This window comes from Rhopilema esculentum, chromosome 5, assembly GCF_057945365.1.
Source record: "Rhopilema esculentum isolate cy_ngs chromosome 5, ASM5794536v1, whole genome shotgun sequence".
NCBI lineage: Eukaryota > Metazoa > Cnidaria > Scyphozoa > Rhizostomeae > Rhizostomatidae > Rhopilema > Rhopilema esculentum.
Genome location: NC_142819.1, coordinates 1,808,310 through 1,828,127, shown reverse-complemented (window position 1 = coordinate 1,828,127; position 19,818 = coordinate 1,808,310). Strand labels below are relative to the sequence as shown.

General features: G+C 37.3%; 1 protein-coding gene across 1 annotated transcript; it reads right to left on the bottom strand.

Moving 5' to 3' along the window:
- Positions 1-2,364: 2,364 nt before the first annotated feature.
- LOC135690075 (uncharacterized) lies at positions 2,365-19,037 on the bottom strand. Its single transcript, XM_065207529.2, has 14 exons — positions 18,975-19,037; positions 18,308-18,386; positions 15,028-15,167; positions 13,581-13,780; positions 12,341-12,565; positions 7,564-7,788; positions 7,212-7,334; positions 6,355-6,708; positions 5,598-5,741; positions 5,249-5,291; positions 4,863-5,047; positions 4,445-4,498; positions 3,753-3,977; positions 2,365-2,975 (listed from the first exon to the last, which is right to left on the bottom strand). The coding sequence occupies exons 3-14, from the start codon at positions 15,140-15,142 to the stop codon at positions 2,769-2,771; spliced, it is 2,100 nt and encodes a 699-aa protein (XP_065063601.2). The 5' UTR covers positions 15,143-15,167; positions 18,308-18,386; positions 18,975-19,037; the 3' UTR covers positions 2,365-2,768.
- Between the last annotated feature and the right edge of the window lie 781 nt (positions 19,038-19,818).

Here is a 19,818-nt window from a genome sequence, read left to right as displayed (position 1 = left end):
TTTCGCAGAATTCGGATCCTTGACTTCGCAACCAATCATATTTGAGGCTTAACGTCAGAACTTAAGCAACAACTTGATAAAGTGCCTCGTAACAGAGTCACAGTCATTCTGAGGTATTTTAAAATGTATCTCCTGTCAAAAGTGGAAATATCTCTTGAATATGAAGGTGGAAGCATGAAGGTGGAAGCAGGAGCGTAGAGCCCTTGTAAATGCCAAAAAGTAGCCTGTTTCCACTTTTCGCTATTTTTTTTCGAGACTTTTTTCGCGAAGGCCCATTTATACCTAATATCCCCGGGTGGAACTCTCTGTTTGCTTTCTTTCTTGATGTTTTTTACCCACACACTCTCCTGATTTTTCATTTTTATTTATCGTTGTAATATTCTTTTCAAAAGAATAAACGTCATCAAAGCTGTTCTAGTATGAACACGCCTTTATTCTACTTTCTCGGCCATGTTTCCTTGCAAGAAAAGAAAATAGAAAGGATGACAAGTTAAAAAGGCGAAATTTTTTCCAAAGTCGGAAGGCTATGGGTGTGACCAGTGAGACCACGCCTTTTTGCCAGTGAGATCATGCTTTGTTCCTTTGGCGGAAATATGATCCACCCCTACCTAACGCATATTTATCAATTTCTAGAAAAAATGTGTATCATGCTTTAGCAAAAGTTTAGGGGGATGGTTCTTGCAAAATTTCAGCATTGATTGAACTCTTTCCTTGAAAGGCAACATGGAGTTTACTTTTCTGACTAGCAAAATAAATAGATGGCATTAAAATGTTCAAGTTTTGTCAATTCAAAAGCGTTGTATTTATTATGGTAGATGAGAAAATGCCCATACTCCTATTTCCCTCTTTCGCTAGCTCTAAAAACCAATCCAAGAATTTTTTCTTTGTGATTTTGCCAGAATTCGGATTTCATCAAAAACTGCATTTTAATGGATTTATTTCAATTTTGTGAAGTTACATGAGTATATCTGATTCAAAACTCGTTCAAATGTAAATAAAAAGTTGTAAAATAATTATTTCGTACAAAGTTCTCTTTGATATTCATATTTTTCCCGAAACTTGCCGTCTTTATTTGTCGGCTATGTAAACCAACAACAAACATAACCGATTCTCAAGCAATGTTTCCTGCTAATCTTGTATTTAGTGCTTTCGATTTAAGATATGCCTTTTCATATACCACCTAAGTTAATGAGAACTTGAGCAGAAAACGGAAAAACAAATGCTGCAAAAAGATGGAAAACTAAGCTATTCTTTAATAAAATATTTCAAAAAAAGAGGAAAAGGATCAACAGATGAAGTGGCAAGGCTGGAGAAGCATCGACAAGTACCATTGCTATGATGTGCAAATGGCTGCATTCTAAAGTCTGCATTTGATGACCTACCCATCATTGAAGGATACCAATGGTTTAGGAAAGACCAAGTTTGCAAGTAAAGACAACAATGGCTCAAGAACAGACTGCGATGAAACTGCTTAACCATAGAATTAAATTGGGTTTAAGAAGAGAGATGATTATAACACGTTTTTGTGAAAACAAAGCAGTTTGTGATAAAAAAGACTGCGGAAGATACCTCAGTTGTTTTGGAGACTCAATTTTCAAATTTGACAAAGAACAGTCCAGTCAATGTTGTGAATGATCAAGCAATAGTCATAGATGTAAGATTACAAAAGTTTTGGTACTGCATCAGGCGTTGATTTCAGTCTCGCGAGATCCCAAAAGAACCCCAAAAGAAGTCTTTACACTCTTTTTTTATAAGAACCAGATAATTTTTGCCGAGCACCGATGTTTGCCGAGGCTGGGGGGCACTTTTTTGCAGACGATGCCAAATATCAAGTTATAAACTACCAGTAAAGCCTCTTTTTATACGGCTTAAGCCCCCCACATTTTTACCCCCCCCCCCACTTTTCTCAACGCTCCGCGCCGCCTGTTCAACTACAAGCATAAGACAGATCAGTCTCTCAGTAAAACTTCACGTGCATTGAAACCTTATTCAAAAGTATATTTCATATAGTGAATGATTTTCTACGCATGTTATTTGTTTATTTCTTGATTCAATTTTTGTACTTCAAAATAAAAGATTTCCTACCAAAGTTGCCTCGCCTTTAGCCAGGTCGCCCGTACCGATGTCTTGTTTTCAGACTTCCTAATTTTCTTCAAATCTTTAATTATCTTAATCCTTACATAATATCAGCCAGAGCCAGCCCCTGCTTGGCCTAGCTTTCACATAACTTCATATTCATCTCATCTACTAGCTGCCTGTTTATTTGGCCCTTGAATGCCATTTACTGCAAGATATACTTAGCTGCATGATGCTCGGTTACTTTGCATGGGGAACAAAGGATTCAAAGAGAATAAACACGTGCTCGGAAGCACACTGTTTTCTATTTTAATATAACAGCGTAACTGCACAACATTATGGTAATGCAAAAATAAAATAATTAAATTTAAATGCATTGGCGTTTATATCTACAAAACTGAACAAAACCCAAAAAACAAATCAAATAGGAAAGGTCTAGTTGCAAATGCCAGAGAATTATGCGGAATTTCTAAAATTGGTTTCCATGTTCTTTACTAAGCGTTAATTGAGTTGGGTTCGGGTGCCAACATTGTAGTACAGATAAGTATACATTTGCATCAACGATTAAATTATAAAATAATTTAAAAATAATCTGAACAGCTACTTCAGGATATTGTGTTTTCCCGGTGAATAATATTCTTATACTGATGTGCTTTAGATTTTTAAAGTTTTCATTGAGTTTTTCATCATGGCTAGTTGAGTATTCCGTTACGAAAATTTCCAGTTTCAATCCCAAAACCACCGAATTCTGACAAGCCCTCAAAAGATCTGCTTTTTCCGAGTGGCAGCTTTCCACCATCCTTCACAACATGGCCATTAACATACATTTCACTGCTTGACTCCCTTTCATTGTTTTGTTCCATCATACCTAACTGAGTTGGGTCTCTTCCAACCAGCATCTAAAAACATAACGAACAGATATTCCTCAACATATATTCAACAAAAGATTTTTGAATGAAATGAAAAATATTCCATATTAAAGTCATTCGGCAAAGAATTGAGAAAATAAGAAACTGTACAGCAAGACGATAGGCCTAATGATACTCAAAGATATCCCAGATCAGTGGTGAAAATATTATACCTTGGACGTGCTCAACTTCTTCAGTCAAAATCAGACTGTCAGTAATGCATCAGTTTTAATCAGTGCTGCTGAAGGCACCATCAGTTTTTGATTAGAAAATGTCTGTTAAAAACTGGTGCTTTTTTCATGACCCCTAAGCGAGCTATGGCTATATTTGATGCTGGAGATCTCGTGTGGTACATTGTGGCTGTAAAAAGTTATTCCTATTGCTCTTTCATTGTTTTTGTTCTCTTTAAGGCCGGATACTTCATCTCCATGCAAGAGACAATGCCAACATTTCCTTTGTTTTTACCACTCAACAAATGGGTGTTAAAGGATGAAGTAATTATACATGTTCAGAATCCATGTCATGTGACCACTAAAAATAACACCCCCATTACCTTTTTTGGAGAATGTTATTTAAACCAAAACCGCCTCAATTCTAGACAGGGTAAAACCACCTCAATTTACGCTTATAGAAAGAAAATATAGGTATATGTTTGCGTTCCCCGCGACCCACTACATAGTGTACTCAATTTTTCGTACACAAAAATGCTTCTTTTCTCAAAGGTTTCTGACAATGTATGCTGACTACAAATTTAGTACTCAAACCCACCATATTTCCATAATAATCTTGTCTCCTCGGACTGAATCTATCTGACCCTCTATTTTCTAGCTCTGTCATTCTCTCATTTATTCTATATTTGTCTTCCAACAACTGTCGATACTCTTGGAAATTTCTTGCCTCCTCTGGCGACTTATATTCTTGCAATTGGGATGCAGGCTTTCGAACGACATTTGCATAGCCAGGCCCAAGCAAGTCATCATATATATCAAGTGGCTGGAAATTGTGTATAAAAATTTCAATAAACGAAAAATGCAAATCAGAGGAGAAATGGTAAGCTACCATAATAATATGAAGCTTTCAAAGCAAGTGTATAATTTTTTTAGGATATTAGGGACAATTTTGGAAAACCTGATGGACAGGAGATGCAAATTTGAATCGCCACAGGCTGCTTAGTTCAATTGATCTAAGTTCAAATCAGTTTCTGCTAAATTTTTTAAATGCTACTACAAAAGATGTTAAAGTTGCAACAACTTGCAATACCATAGTTTACAAGAAAAAGGAACAGTTACATACAAGCATTCCCATTACTAAACAAAATTTTTAACATACCAGCCCTATCTAAGAAAATATGACCTGCTTTCCTTTCAAAAATGCCCTTGTATTGTTTTCAATCACAAATCCTAGCCTTCCTAAGTAACAAATCTTAAATAAACATACACAAATGTATATCTGAAACTAACCTGGTATCTTTCTCCATAACGAGTCGTTCGAAGGCGTTCTTCTTTTATTTTCAGCTAATAATAAAAGAAAAACCTGACAATGTGATTCTTTTTTAATCAATTGAGAGATGGAAAGGATAGGTTCAAAACTACTTGATAGCAAGATATTATTATTTTCAAATTTTGATGATTTTGTGATTGTAATATCCGAGAGATACATCTGTATATTGTATACTTGATATGTATAATTTGAGACAGCAGAAAAAATATAACGAAAGCACAGTATAATACATAGAGAAATCAAGGGTTTGTGGTTTGACAAGGTGCTTAAACCTGAATAAAAGAAACTCGCATTACATTTAAACAAAACCTGCTTAAGAATGAAAATCAACTTCATACAACTCAAAAACAACTTCTTACAATTAAAACTAGTACACACCTCATTTTCTAAGCTTCTACACTTCTTCTCTGTCTCTCTCAATTTTGCAGTTACTCTTTTTACCTGCTCTGCAATTTTTTCCTTCTCTTCCCTTTCTGAGTTGAAATCTTCTGCATAAATAGCAATCTGCTGTTTCAAAACTTCAATTTGTTCTTCTGACACAACACTCCTTTGTCTACCCAGACCTGCAGAAGAAAATTTTGGGCATTCATATGAAAGAATCATATTTTTTGAATGGTTAAGGTTAAACTTTAAAAAATTGCCTATAAAATTATAAATAATGCTAACGTTTTATTGGTAGCCGGTAAACACGATTGTTTATAAAGTTTCATCTAATTGAAAATAAACATAAAAACTGTGGCAGCACAATGAAAAATATTTCTTACCTTGATTTCCTGGATCCATAAAGGAAGGTGGAGATGACCTTGACTGGAAAATGAAGATAGTTTTACAAGTCTTACAAAGTTAATTATTTTAGTGGTTCCTACTGAGTAGAATTTTCAAAAGGTAATGATGGACATCTTAGACGTAGATCAGAAATTACTCTTTTAGAGCTTGGACTGGCCATAGTATTATAGACCGGAAACAGCCAAAAGACATCTCTTATTTTGAAGAACTAAATGTTTAATGGTTTATAAGTATTCAGAAATATTGAAAGTCCAATGATGCTCATTTGTGTAAACTGATACATAATCTAAATCTTCTGCATTAATAGCAATGCTAGCTGAGTTTTACCTGTCCCGGAGAGGCTGCACCTATAACAATTGTGAGACGCTGAATTTCTTCTGTTAATGTCCTGTTTCTGCTAACCAATGCCTTTGACTCTCTTTCAAGAATGTCTACAGCATCCCTTAGCATTTGACACTCTTCCAAAGCTGCCTGTTGAACATCAAAATACATTTCTTTTAATATAGATTTTGTGGCACATCTCTGCAAATAGTAGCACCCTTTGCACAAAATTTCAAAACTTAATAATGTGACAGGTACAACATACAAATATGATAGAAAGCTATCTTGGAAATGGTTATATGTTATCCCCACTGGCCACTATGGTAAGTTCAGAGTTGAAAAATCTGAATTTCAAGTCATGTTCGGAAAATCTAAAGCAGGACAATGGAGCCCTGAAAACCTATGTTGCACAAGGTGGTTGCTCTGAGCATATAACCAACTTATTGCAATAGTAAGATAAAGATCCATAGTTGCATATAAAATGATCCACAATCAATATTGACTAGGACTAGACACAGTACATGATAAAAATGACATGAGATACAACATTCTTACTAGGTTAAGATAATATATGAATAATATAATGAATTTTGGCAAAAGTAAAATAGAAGGTTTATAAACATTTTTGATATATTTCAGGAGACTTGCCCTACTAATGGCACAACTGTCATAATATGTAAACATTTCTATACTTAAATATTTAAAAAATGTAAGCATGTATGAAGTGATGCATGGATGCAGGACTTATTCAAACAGACAATACCTCTTCTCTTTTCATCGTGATTTCTTTTTCTCGCTTCTGCTCAAAAAACAATTTCTTTGCTTGCTTATATTTTGCTTCAAGTTCCCTTGGGATTTGTTCTGGGTCCACCCTAAAACCTTCACTTCTAACCTTGGTCAGTTCTTCTTGTAATTCTCTGATTTGCTTTGATTGGTCTTCAATATGTTTATCTTTTTGTTCAAGTAAATCTTTGACTGAAGCGTGAGCATTTTTGTGCTCAAAACTTAATTCCCTCTGCAGTTTGTGGTATGAGCTGTCTCTTTCTTTAATCTCCTTTTTAAAGAGCTCCTGTAACTTCTTGTAACGGGCATCCCATGAATGGTTCACCTTGATAATCTATCAAAAAATATGTTTTTACATTTTATCCTGTCATTAAAAAACAGAAGGGTAAAAGAAGAAACTGAATAACAGCAGTCTGAATAAACCAAGGAAATCCCAAGAACAATGGTAGAAATCAATAACAAGGTAGAAACAACCTAAAAGCAAACTAAAAACCACCAATAAATAAGCCACATTTGCCTTTTAAAAACCAGTAACACCATATAACACAAACAAGTTTGTTGTTTAACAGAGATATGGAGGCTGTGTCAATAGAAATTTTCCACTTTTAGAGCTTGGAACAGAAATTTATTTTGAAACAAGTCTACATGCACTGTCTTGTGCTTTAATTATTGATTTTAGTGACTTTAGCTTTGGAAGTTTCTTGCTATAAACCCTGATTAATTAAGAGGTTTGATCAAGCAGAGGAAATAATCATGGAGAGGCTACCTTAGAGATTCAACTCCAGAATTTCAAGGAAAAAACACCAGTCTATCTGGGGACTCATTAATAAATCATACCTCAACTTTTTCTGCCTTGAGTTCATCAATTTGCTTCTTCAACTCTGTACTTTCCACCCTAAGCATTTCTATTATATCTTTCATTTCTTTGACATCTTGACGGGGTTTTACAGCTGGCAGGCCCTACAAATTCAAGAAAACCAAAAGCTGCCATGAAGCAAAGCTGGGCAAACAAGAAAGTTTAAACATTGTAAAACAATGGCAATTTCTAAAATCATGAGAGAATTCAGTAAAGAGAGCAGTAACGCAGTAAGACAGTGCTTTCATCTGTTCTCTAAAAAGGGGGAACCCAGTTTCCATCTAAATGGACTCTAAATAACAATGCATATCAATAGAAAATGTCTTGGCTTACCCTTGGGGCATCTTTATTGCTCAATTCATCTGTTATCATCTCCGTAAATTCCAGGCTGAACGGATCAGATAGTTTTGATTGGGGGTTGAAGATCTGGGGAATATTACAGTCGTTTCTGAAATCACTTGTTGTATCTTTTTTATAAGGAGAAATGCGGTTTTCTATATCACGTAGCTTAAGCTTCACAGAATCAATCTCTTTTTGAAGCTTCCCACAAGTAGTTCCCTGCAATAGAAACAATTTATTCAAAAAGTCTAGAAGATGACCAATGGGAAAATCTAAAAATCTCGGAAATTTCATAAGGAAATACGAAGAGTGCCACTCAGAAATTTAAACATGGAAATCATGGACAAGCATGAGCAACATCCCATCCGAGGTGTAGCAGATGACCATTTACGGAAATAGAAAGAAAAGGTTTAAGACGCAGCTTAAAAAGTAAGAGAGGGTTCTGTTTTCGATCGGGTGCTGATGGAATTCACAGGATATCGCGGAAGTATACGTCACAAACCACCACCTTGGCTCCGTTTCCTTAAGAGCATTTATCATAGAAAAGGAAAGGACAAAAAATATAACATTTCTATCGTTAATATGCAGCGCTGCTATGAGACAGGGAGTTTCTCCCACGTGTGTCCTTGAAAAATCTCAGAAAGCATGGTTGATCACTTGAGGAAAACTCCCCTCGCCCCCTTCTTGCCATAGAGTACCGCGACCCCTGCCTTGAAAATTTTGATAAATACGGTTTGCAGCGGTTTTCTCTTGGCCAATTCAGTCCAATCAAGAGGATTCTATCAAGCTTGTCAATGGCACTGTATTTAGACCGGGTATCGTATCTCGTATATCTGACAGGAAGCTTTAAATTTTGTAAAAAAGCATTTAAACGTAGGGGTGGTGGTTAGATGCCTTCGACAAGCACTGTGGTTTTATGCTAAGACTAAGCCCATACGTAATGAAAAGAACATCTCCGAGTTATGTTCTTCAGAACAACGGGTAAAGATGACACGATTCGATCGAAAAAGATGTTTTACAAAGAAAGTAGTACTTGGATAGGCATAAAAGGCCAAAAAACTTAAGGAATTGCTGGTACTGGATATAAAAGTTAGAAAATTGCCAAGGAATGGAATTTGGAGTACTTAGTTTTGAGTGTCTGGTAAGGAATTTTCAGATAAATTATTAAAAGAAATGTGCAATTCAGAACAGATCAGGCACGCAATTTGCATCGATTGTCTTGGTTTTGGAATACTTAAAATGATAATGAGAATCTCAATAACTCTGATGGATTTGATGATTATGATGATTGTCATGATTAAGATTAAAATGATAATCATGGTTGGTAACGATAGTCATGATGACTATTATGATGTTGAATACGATCAAGATTGATACGGTGATGATGGTTATAATCAAAAGTAAGGATGATGATGATGATGATGATGATCGAAAAGATTATAACGACGATGACGACCATGGTCATCTATTCTCTGCTCCGGGCAATTTTTTATCTTCACATTTCCCAAAAATGGATCATAGAATTGGAATCTTTACATTGAAACTAGTCTGTGCCGAAAGGGCAACGAATTACCGAAGTTTCAAAATTTAGCTTTACCAATACATTGCAATTGCTGTAGTGAAATGTTTTCACTACAGCAGCAAATTCCGGTCAAATCTATAGAAAGATCTTTAAAGTCAAATGGACTTAACTCGTGACCTAAAAGTCCAACAACATGAAGTACAAGCTAATTTCAAGACGACAATTTCAAATCTGAATTCCTTTTTTGTGAAAGGTCTGTAGGTAGTGAGATGCAAAATCGATGACATCAACCCGGAGAGGAGAAGAATGACAACCAAGATGGAGGCGATGACAAAAAACAATCTTACCACCACGTATTCTGCTTAGCTGTGTTCCACGGCTCTAGGCTTCCCTGGCGGCAGAGGGAGGGGGCGGCTCTCGGGTCGATGGCACCAACCGTCCGTGAGTTGTCATTGCCTGGACGGGCAAGGTGCTATTTGGGGTATTCATATTGCTGCGTGTTACATAATCAACAAAAGATTACTTTGGTGTGAATGCAAACTGAGTTGGTTATGTGCTTGTCCATCTAATGTCCTCCACGGCAATTAAGCCTTTGTTGCGATGTTTTCTTGACTTTTCTTCAAAGTAACGCGCTCTTTGGCTTTTTCGATTGACTGAAATTTGTTTTTGCGTTTCTTATAAAGGATGAATTAGCCCTCGCGGTACTTTCCCGCATCAGTTTCACAGTGACGCAGGGGGATTACCCACGATAATTTCTCAAAGCGCACGTGCAAACCTAACAATGGAATCTCGCGACGGTTTCTTCCGCTTAGTTAACGTTTTCGTTTAAAAGGTTTATTTCATATTTTCGATTGTTTCGTTACGGAAGATATGAGCGTTTTCGATGGTTGTGAAGACCTCTGACGAATTTCATTAAATGAGAATGAATAAACTGTGCAGGAACTACTGATGACGTCATTCATAATCTTTAAGTATGATGTCATAGACCTACCTGCAGCGTATCATGTTTTCTGAGAAAGCAAATGGTTCCAATCGGGCGGACCTTCTACCAGCTGAAGGAGACAATTGCCAGGGAAAGAACCGCGCGATTCGGAGAAGCAAACAAGCGGAATGTCCATTTTCAACAGTATGCAAACATGCCACTTTCGGATTCCGATTCCGATCGTCTTCGTAAAAATCGAAATAAAATGGAAACGATTTTGGAACGGAAGTTTTCGTTTCTCAAATTGGCGGTTATTTTTGCAGGTTAATCAACTTAGTTCCCCTTTTTTTGCGAGGGGGGGGGACTCTTTCAGACCGTGTGATTATCTCAAACTAGAAACCGCTATGAATTATCATTTCGGAAGCCGTCAAACCAATCGTTTTTGAATGGAAATACATTTTGAAATCTCTATATTAGGTCATTTGTTTTTTCAAGGAGCTGCTAGCTATTATTCACATCCTGGACAAAAATCAATATTGTTGGACCAAAAATAAAAACTGTTTGACTAGAATAAAATTTTCTGGACCAAAATAGAAATTGCTGGACCAAATAAAAAATTCTTGGACCAAAATAAGAATTCTTGAACCAAAATAAGAGCTCTTGGGCCAGAAAAGAGTTTTTTGTCTAAAATAAGAATTCTTGCACCAAAAATGAATTCTTGGACCAAAATAAAAAATTTTAAGGAAAATAACTGAACTTTAAAAACTGAACGCTAGTCGATACCCATTGGCAGACTCACCAAATTCCAGGACCTTTCGAAAATCCATCACAAATAAAAAGAACAACATACCATCGTTCTTTGAACATGAAGATATACAAAAACGTAGCGGAACAAAAGACATCGAAACAATACCTGAATTTGCTTAAAGTGGAAGTTTGAGAACTCTAATATCAGCTAAACTTTAATTTTTTTAAAACTTACAACCGCATGCTATTTGTAACCAGTTAAAAAACAAATAAATTTTGCAACTTCAAACTCTAAGAAACATTAGGTTTTGTTATCTAGCAGTTATCAAAATATTTTTAAAGATTCCCCTGCATAGGTTCTAGCAAAATAAAAGGTGCACAAAATAACAAACTGAAAAAATGTCGCGACCAAACCCTCTGTTTCAGGTCTCTTCTGTGGCTATTTTACATAGGGTCCTGCTAATATTCACTTGAAAATATGCACAAACTCAACAATACTCGATACTTTCGTCCCGGAATCCTTACCTTCAGCAGAAATATCAAATATTGCTTTACACTTGGCTTCAATTTAACATAATTCTAAAGGTTGAACTTTCTCAAAATTCCATGAAAATTGGAATGAAAACTGGACTAGCTTTACCAAGAGCTAGGAAAAAAGCAGCTCTAGGCCAATTACTTTCCATGGGTGAAACTGAATAACTTTTGATGCAGATAAAAATCCAGTACATACCTCATCAAGGTAATGATAACCTTCTACCACAATTAAATCCATCTTAATGTAGTATTTACAAGAAATACACGGAGAAATGACTCACGTAAAGTCGAAGCAAAAACAGACATTGCTGAAACGCTGCTAAGAGTGTGGGTTGGAAATAAAGTTATTTTGCTGGTAAAGTTTACGTTCTTGCATAAGCGGAAAAACTGAAACGCAAAAAATGCCCTTTCAGCTACAAAACTTCCGTGATTAAAGAATCCGGGACCGTTTCTGCTACTAACGAAGATTATAATCTGATTTTGCATCAAAATATAAAGAAATATTTTACGAGTTTGGAGGAGGAGAGCAAAAAATTATTTAGAGAAGCTCGGCACCAAGTTTCTAGCAGACAATGCTTTTCAGGACCAAGTTTTGCGTAATTCACGCTTTCAGAAATGACTAGGCTTTTGTCTTCGTCTCTTTTAACACGCCTCTGCAGCCAGGAGAAGAAAATTGCATACGTGACGTCAATTTTACGTTGAGTGCCTGATTACGCATGACCTTTTCATAGAAAAAAGGCCCAAAAGGTCACGGGGTCGTCTGAACCCTGACCTATGTGGTGCTTGTTGCGGGGGATATCACTACAAGCTATTGCTTATGTTAGGCGAGCACCTGTGCACGGTAATTTCCCGGATGCCCTGCGTGAGCTTGCGTGAGCCCGCGTGGGTCCGCTCGCATGGTCAAGGGGACTCGCTGTTAAAACTTTGTTTCTGGACACTGCTAAAAAATGCAAAAACTAGATCACAGCTACAAAAACCACGAATGTAAACATAAAGAGGCACAGACAAACCATGCAAACTTTAAATGTGAATACAAAGATACGTACCCGTCGCACGGCAATATCAGTCAACTTATTCTTAAGCCGATTAGCCTCATCACGGAGCTTCGAAGGCACTTGATATTTTTCAAGCTCAGCCTTCAAGCGATTGAGTTGTTCCACGAGAGCCTGATCGTCACCCGAGATGCCTTCTTGCTCCTGTAAAGTTGCTTCTAGCTGCATTGCGAGGTCTTTGTTTCTCTGCAGCAAACTGCAAAGTTCCTTTTGTATTTCCTGGAAAAAAAATCGTCGATGCACCATTGCATAATTCATTCTTCTCGTAGACCCCACTAAAGCCAGCCCTGACAACATATTAGGGTGTCGGCCTTGGCTCCGAGGAAATTACAGTACTTCATTTATGCTTGTCTTAGATTTATGAGCTTTGCCTCCAGGCCTTGCTTCAGGTAGTGCTGGATTTCCATTACAAACTAAATTATTCATCATTTCGAAATTCTGCTTTCTTTCCTCTGATACAACAAATTCGTTGTTTCCTTTCCTCCAAAAAACAGTGTTGATGATTGAGCAGAATCTCAAACGAGTCACCAACAACGAAACTGAAGTTAAAGGAAGTGGGAATGCATTAAATTTATAGTAGAAATATTGTCAATGTTCCAAGCGTAAATTTGCAAGCATCCTGTATGACATGGGCATTCAAGTTTAATTTTCTTAGAGACTACAAAATTCAACAAGGAATGACAAAATGGGCACGAAGCGTGGGGTGCCTTAGTGGTTTACTATGTGGCCTTGCCGTTTTATAGTAGTGTTGTATATAAGTATACAGTGGAATCGAGCTATTACGAATACTGCAGACCACGAAAAGAGTTCGCAAAAGCAGGGGTTCGTTATACCGCGGATTCCTTATAAGGGGAATATTCCAGGGTATTAGACTTTTCGGTCGTAATAGCGAGAAATTCGTAAAAAGAAGGACTCGTGATAACGGGATCTGAATGTGACTGTACACAGCCAAACGCCGACGTTTTTACATGAAAGCTGCCATGGAATGAAACCTAGAATTATATACACAGAAAGTACGTGAAAATTAAAGAAGACTATCGTTCTTCTCTTTGCTCGGGCAAACGCTTTAAACTAAGTATAACGTAAAAAGCTACAAAGCTGCCAACCGGTCGCACATTACACACAAGTGGAGCTGCTTTCATCGACAATGTCAAAACAATTTATTGCCTTTTTGCATTCCTGAAGGGCTTATATTTTCATAAAGGGGATTAGGACACCCAAGAAAAAAACATACGTCCATAGCAGAAGTATCAACGGTATTCCATGGAGACACATCTAGGGATATATCGCCTTCACTTCTTGACTTCTCAAAGCTGCCACCATTTGAAGCTTGTGCTTTGGCTTGTGCCATTCCACTTCCGTCATCAGCAAGTCGGGTTGCGAGCTTCCCGCGCAATTCGTTAGCCTCTTTTTGCGTGTGTTCCAGCATTTTGCCTGGAAGGTAAGAGTCGATATCAAGGAGCAGTGCATAACTGATTCGTATTAAAAATCTGGGTATCTAAACAGGCCTAGCTGAACGAATTTACCATGACTTTCGAGTTTTGAGAATTCTACAGCCATGGGTACGAGATTTATACTTTTAAGTGCAATTTAATTAGAAAGATAAAAGTATATCAGAGAAGAGAAATCAAACATTCTTTATTACTGAAAATAAACAAAACTGCCTCGAGGATCATTGAAATTTGTTGTCACATCAGCAATCAAAACAAGGAGATTTCATTCTTCGGTGTGGATTCTATCTGAAAATTTTAAGAAAAAAAAATGGGCAGGGCCGCCTAAGGCCACACCGGGCCAAGGGGCAGGCCCAGTACTTGGGCCCCTTCATACCCAAAGCATTAAACCTAAACTGCGCTTATCATGGATTTGAAAATGCAAGCAATATTCCTAACCTACTTTCAATTTATATTCGTAAAGCATTGTGAAACATGCCCAGTACAGAATGAAATATTGAGGTTGAGTGACCACACCCATTGAAGTAACTGCCACTAAAGTTATCAGTTAATTGATCGGCTGGTAGTATTTGTGATGCAGTTTTTGTACCTTTGTACTTTGTGTGAATCAGTTAAACCTTCTAATTATGTCTTGTGTACTTGTAATTACTATGTACCGTGTTTATCAGAATTATCAACAGCGTTTTTGGTTCATTTTGATTCATTTGCAAAGCACCGTGAAAGCATTGAAAACATTTCCAGTACAGAGATGGTTTGTTTTTTACCATGTAATTAAGAGTCCTTCTTGTCCCCATCTCGGTGGGCCTTTAGATGGGTTCGTTTTTATCTCTAAAACTGTATCCATTAAAGATACTGAAAAATTTGTGAGATAAGTTTTTCGATTAAGTGTGGGAGGACGCTAAACCAACGTGAGTTATGCAGAGAACTAGAGGTAGTTCTATTTGACCAATATGGCTTAGGAGCCTGTGTCCTAAGGCTGAATGCTTATAATAAGTTTATAATTCCTTATGGATTATTATGGCCGGTAACGTGCCTGTGTATTGACAAAGTTTTACACGGTTATGTGTGTGGAAGAAGACCGTTTCGCCCCCCTCCTCCCCAAAAAAGAAAAAACAAGCTCGAAAGATCGCTTCTTTTTAAAATCAAGTTACTTCCATCACTGGTACGTTCCGAACAAAACCGTTCCGGGTTTTGGAACGAAAATGTCCTGTGGCACCATTCAATACATACTTAGAATTTCAACTCCTTCGGCCCGGATTGCTAAGGCTCGGTTCTCCTCTTCCAGGAATGCCCGGTCTCTATTTAATTCCTCAATTTTAGCTTGCAGTTGTTCCTCGACATCCATGACTTCAGCTTCTGCGGTGGTACTCCTACAACAATATAGATTTTCTTCAACATTTTCAAGAAATATAAAGATTGAAAAAGTCACATGATAACAGAACAGGAAAAAAACTTTGTCGTTGTACAAAAGGTTACTTCCTCGCATTGTGAACTGAGCACATGTTTATGCGGAAATATCACATGAATAACCATGTCTTTTCAGGAACATGTGATTTTTCATATGATCGCCCCAGCCATTACGGTCGTTCTGTTTATTTACCCTATTGCGAGGTTAGCTTTTCATGTGAGCAGTTTTGCATCGCAAGAATATTAACCAATTGCAAGCCGTTATTTCAATGAGTGGCTTGACAAGTTGGGTATACGCAGTCCTTTTATATGGACACATTACCTTTAAACTTTTTTGATTTGTGCATGACAATCAAAGGAGCACATGCTTATGATCACATGTCGCTCGCCGATCACATGGCATGATGAGGCAGAGGCTGAAGAACGAAGCATTTTCTGCAATCAGTAAAAACATGGTTTCAATATGCGTGATTACAATTGCAGTAAAGGCTCGGCTGAGAACGCAGTACCGTTTCTTGCTTCTTTTTGCATAGTAGACGGGGTGTCAGAATTAAACACATGTTGACGGGGACATGAAAAAATAACAAAAAGAAAGCCCAGCTGAGAAACATTGTATACCTTGAAACAATTCACTTTTGCTCTGAAGAAGCCCCGTATGCCGGGGCGAAATATTAGCCATAACTGATTTATGTGTGTTTGTTGTTGTTCATTCTCGTCGAGTTGCAGTGTTCCTTATTTACTACTATTGTATCGATATTTCGCCGCAAGAATTCCATCGGAGTCCGTCGAGCTGCCTGCTATAGTGGCCTCTCCTTTATTCACACTTCAAACATTGTGTAGCCCCTGGTGCAATGCCTTCTTGAGGGCCATAAGTGCGGTCCTCTGAAAAGCTTTTTCAGAACCACTCTTGAATATGACAGTTCAAAGCAGACTCTACATGACGTGACGTTCGAAACAATTTTCGTTTCATTTAAAGTGTTCTTTCGTTGAGATTCAATCTTGAGCACTTGTTATTAACTATTCATTTGTCACACACCTCCCCCCCCCCCCAATAGTATCTCAATAGGAAATTTCAGGTAAAATCCGCTCGGTGGTAGAAACGCTTTAGGTATTTCAGAGACATTAATGTCATAAAATCAATAAAGGATCAGGCAAAGGTTAAATATGATATTCCTTGATATGAATTAAGGTAAACAAACTAATGATTTGAAGATTTGAAGATGAAATCAAACTAATGAAATCTAAAAATCCAGGCCCTCTTTAGGTAAAATTGTGCCTTGTGTCCATTTCTCTTAAAGTTTCTCAGTAGAAGCGTCAACTGCAATTCGCTATGGGCTCCAGATTTTTCTTAATATTCAAAAAGCATGCTAAGATGGAGAGAGGGATCTAAATTTAGAAGTAACTGACAACCTGGTATTTTTCAAGATCACGGCGAAATTCTTGTTTTTATCTGCTATAAAAATTTTTTGCAAAAAAATAATAATTTTCCATAGGATTAGGAGGATTGCTTTAGTCAAATTTTCTTAAAAGGGTGCATTTTCCAGGGAACTGGAAGCATCAAAATTCGAAAATGTCCACCTCCTTCGGCGGCAGCCATGGTGCCGCCTCAGGTAGTAACTATATCCTTTGCCCGTCCCGATATAGAGATTTGACAAGACTATTATGAAAGTCCGTTATTATCATACAGAGTTAGATTGACAAAATGTATTGCAGAGGTTTGTGACAGCAGTAAAAATTTTCAGGCAATAATTTTTTAATCTGGTAAATTTGTAGTCCACCCCCCCCCCCCCAACGAGGCTTGCCTCGCGATGGCCCTGGCATCATAGATCTTCTCGTGCATTTTAACTTTTTAGTTTGCATGATTTTCTTGTGTTATAATTAATGTTAATTATTTCCATGACTCAATGCCTTTAATCTTTGCAATGATCCTAAACTCAAATAACCACAACAAAATGACAGTACCCACCGCTCAAACTCACTCATGATATTTGCTAGAAAGTGATTCGTGATTTTGCTGAAATTCCCTCTTGGAATTTCGATGGTTCGGAAATCGAAAGACAAACGAATTTACAATTCAAATTGCCCGCGTTCGTGAGGGGATTCCCAGTTTCGAAACCTACAAAGGTAACTTCCCTCCGCGCAACATGGTGACGGGAAGTCCCCTTCAATTCTGTAAACTAAATGTAATTTCGATTGCCTTGCCAAGGGCCTGCTGTAATTTCTGATCTTGGCAACTGATTCATCCGAACAAGAATTTGACGGAATCGAGCCTTTTCCGATGTGAAACTTGGGCGAACAATAAAAATGTTGGAAAATTGTTCACATCATTCACGGCGATAAATTTAGACAAAAGAGCCGTTCCCAAACAAGTTAGTAAGAAATACTCTAAATTGATGCTTAGGCCGTTCTGTGGCTTTGGCTACTCCAGGATTCTTTACATGAACCTGCCTCTCGCTTTGTTTAAAAAATAATCGATCGACACCGTAAAAACTTGTTATAACGTATTCTGAAATCCAATTTTTTCTTCCGGTTCGACTTCTCTGCAAGGGCAGAAAATGGGCAAATACTTTGAACAATTTTTGGCGGTACAAAATGCGAAAATAGCTTTGAAAAGAGGCAACTATTTTACAGTATACTTCGTATTTCACGACAAAATCCTAAAATATCTGAAAGGAGCAAAAAATCAGGTCCATTTAATACTGTTTTTAAATATTCCGGAAACAGGATGACCAACCCTGGCCCGCAACCTTGTCTGTATTTTTCAAAAGATTCAAACTAACTTTACATCGAAGGTAGCATTAAATGATTAATCCTTAAAAAATATTGGGATTCAAACTTTTACTTTCAGCGTACACAAATAGGAAAAATGGCGATACTTTTACACAATATCGTATATGCACCTTCCACTTCTACAACTACACCATTATTTCTTATCCTTATTAATACTATACAACTTCCAAATAAATATTAATCCTCCGTTAATTTTTCTAGCGCAAAAAAACCTGGTACTTAGCTGGAAAACTAAGCTGTTGCCAATGAGAAAAAATTGCATTCAAAGCACTGACGTTCCTTTTTATAGAAAATTAATAGACTATCGACCTACCTTCTGGCAGCACAACAAATTATTTCACCACAAGACCAATCACAACTGAAATAGTGATCATATCGTGGAGTATGATGCTCTAAATGAAAATTTTTACACAATATTTCATAATTTTGCGTAATTTTAATGGACTGATTAGCTAGCATTTTTGAGCGGTGAGTCTTCGGGTAAACATTTCAAACATACAATTCTGCTGACATGAAGGATCCGTATAAGAATCATGTTTTTCTGGATGTCAAATGTATCATTCAAGGAAATGATTCTGAAATCAACCTCAAACTGTTTTGGAAAGCATAGGCAAAACTTTAGGTGTGAAGTGGCAAGAGCCAAGAGCCAAAGAAAATGGCATCCATCGAGCTCTTGGCATCCGCTAGATTTCATTTCAGTTCAGTTCAATTCGAATGTCTTAAATAAGACGAGGATTATTTCCAGTGCCAGCCAAACGATACAAAACTGTACAGAATCCGTCATTATGTATAAACTGCTAGCTTCGCACAGCACCATGTCAAATTGCCAATACACATACAAGCAGACCTGCTTACACTTAGCGGCCTAAAATGCAAGGCGACAAATAGTCTCCTTTTTTCGGTGAGAACAACTAATCAGTCAAAACAGGGCCATCAAAAAGGCTTACAAAAGAAACAGAAACATAGAAGATATTTTTCACCTTGGAAATTCAAGTAGGAGACTCCCAGTATCCACTTGGACTGTCCGCTCTCACTACTGCGCCATATCAAAAAATTCAATTCAACTCATCCCCTTCCTTTTTGATTGAAAGCAACAAAAACAGCCCGACCGAACAAGATCAGGGGCTTGTATCTATTCTGTGCTAGTATGTGTTAGCTAGCAAGATCAGGGGCTTGTATCTATTCTTGTATTGTATGTGTTAGCTAGGGAGTCGGGACAGGGGACATAGCCCCCCTAAAGCACAGCATTTGATGAAAATTTTTGGAAAATTCATTTCTTTGGTATTGAAGTTTTCAAAACTAATTTTATAATATTTTTCCTGCAGAATCAATCTACGGACCAGGAACGTAATTGATAAAAATTAGTTTGAAAGAAACTTAATGGAGAGGGCCTTTTCATTTTGGCAAAAACGGTTTGAAAGCGATGTTTGACCAGCTGGCAGTGCCAGGGATAGTGGAGCATACTAAAGGTTGTGGGGTCTTAACATGATAAAAAGCCAAATGAGCCTTTGGTACCGCAAAATTTGAAAAAAACAGACCAGTGGAAAACATGTCATACTTGTTTGACATGTTTTCAGCTTTTTGGCGCCATTTTCAAATGTCAAAAACAAAAGCTACATGGTTTTTGTCTTCTTTTTGGTGCATTTTTGGAAATTTATGGGGTTGGCTTGTTTTTTCCTACTAACTTCAGGGCCAGCGAGACCAGGGGACCATGCCCCCCCCCCACTTTTCTGTATAGCTAAAGAAAAATTTTAGGCAAAAGTGGAAATAAATGTAGTATGATTCTGTAAGTAACTTTGCCTGGTATTCCCTTAAATGTGTCCT

Excerpts from the sequence above, each read along its gene's own strand:
- LOC135690075 (XM_065207529.2), bottom strand. The coding sequence starts at position 15,142 with ATGGATGTCGAGGAACAACTGCAAGCTAAAATTGAGGAATTAAATAGA. Across the intron at positions 5,292-5,597 it reads GTGCAGCCTCTCCGGGACAG|TCAAGGTCATCTCCACCTTC; the intron begins GTAAAACTCAGC and ends TTCATTTTCCAG. Across the intron at positions 5,048-5,248 it reads TATGGATCCAGGAAATCAAG|GTCTGGGTAGACAAAGGAGT; the intron begins GTAAGAAATATT and ends TTTCTTCTGCAG.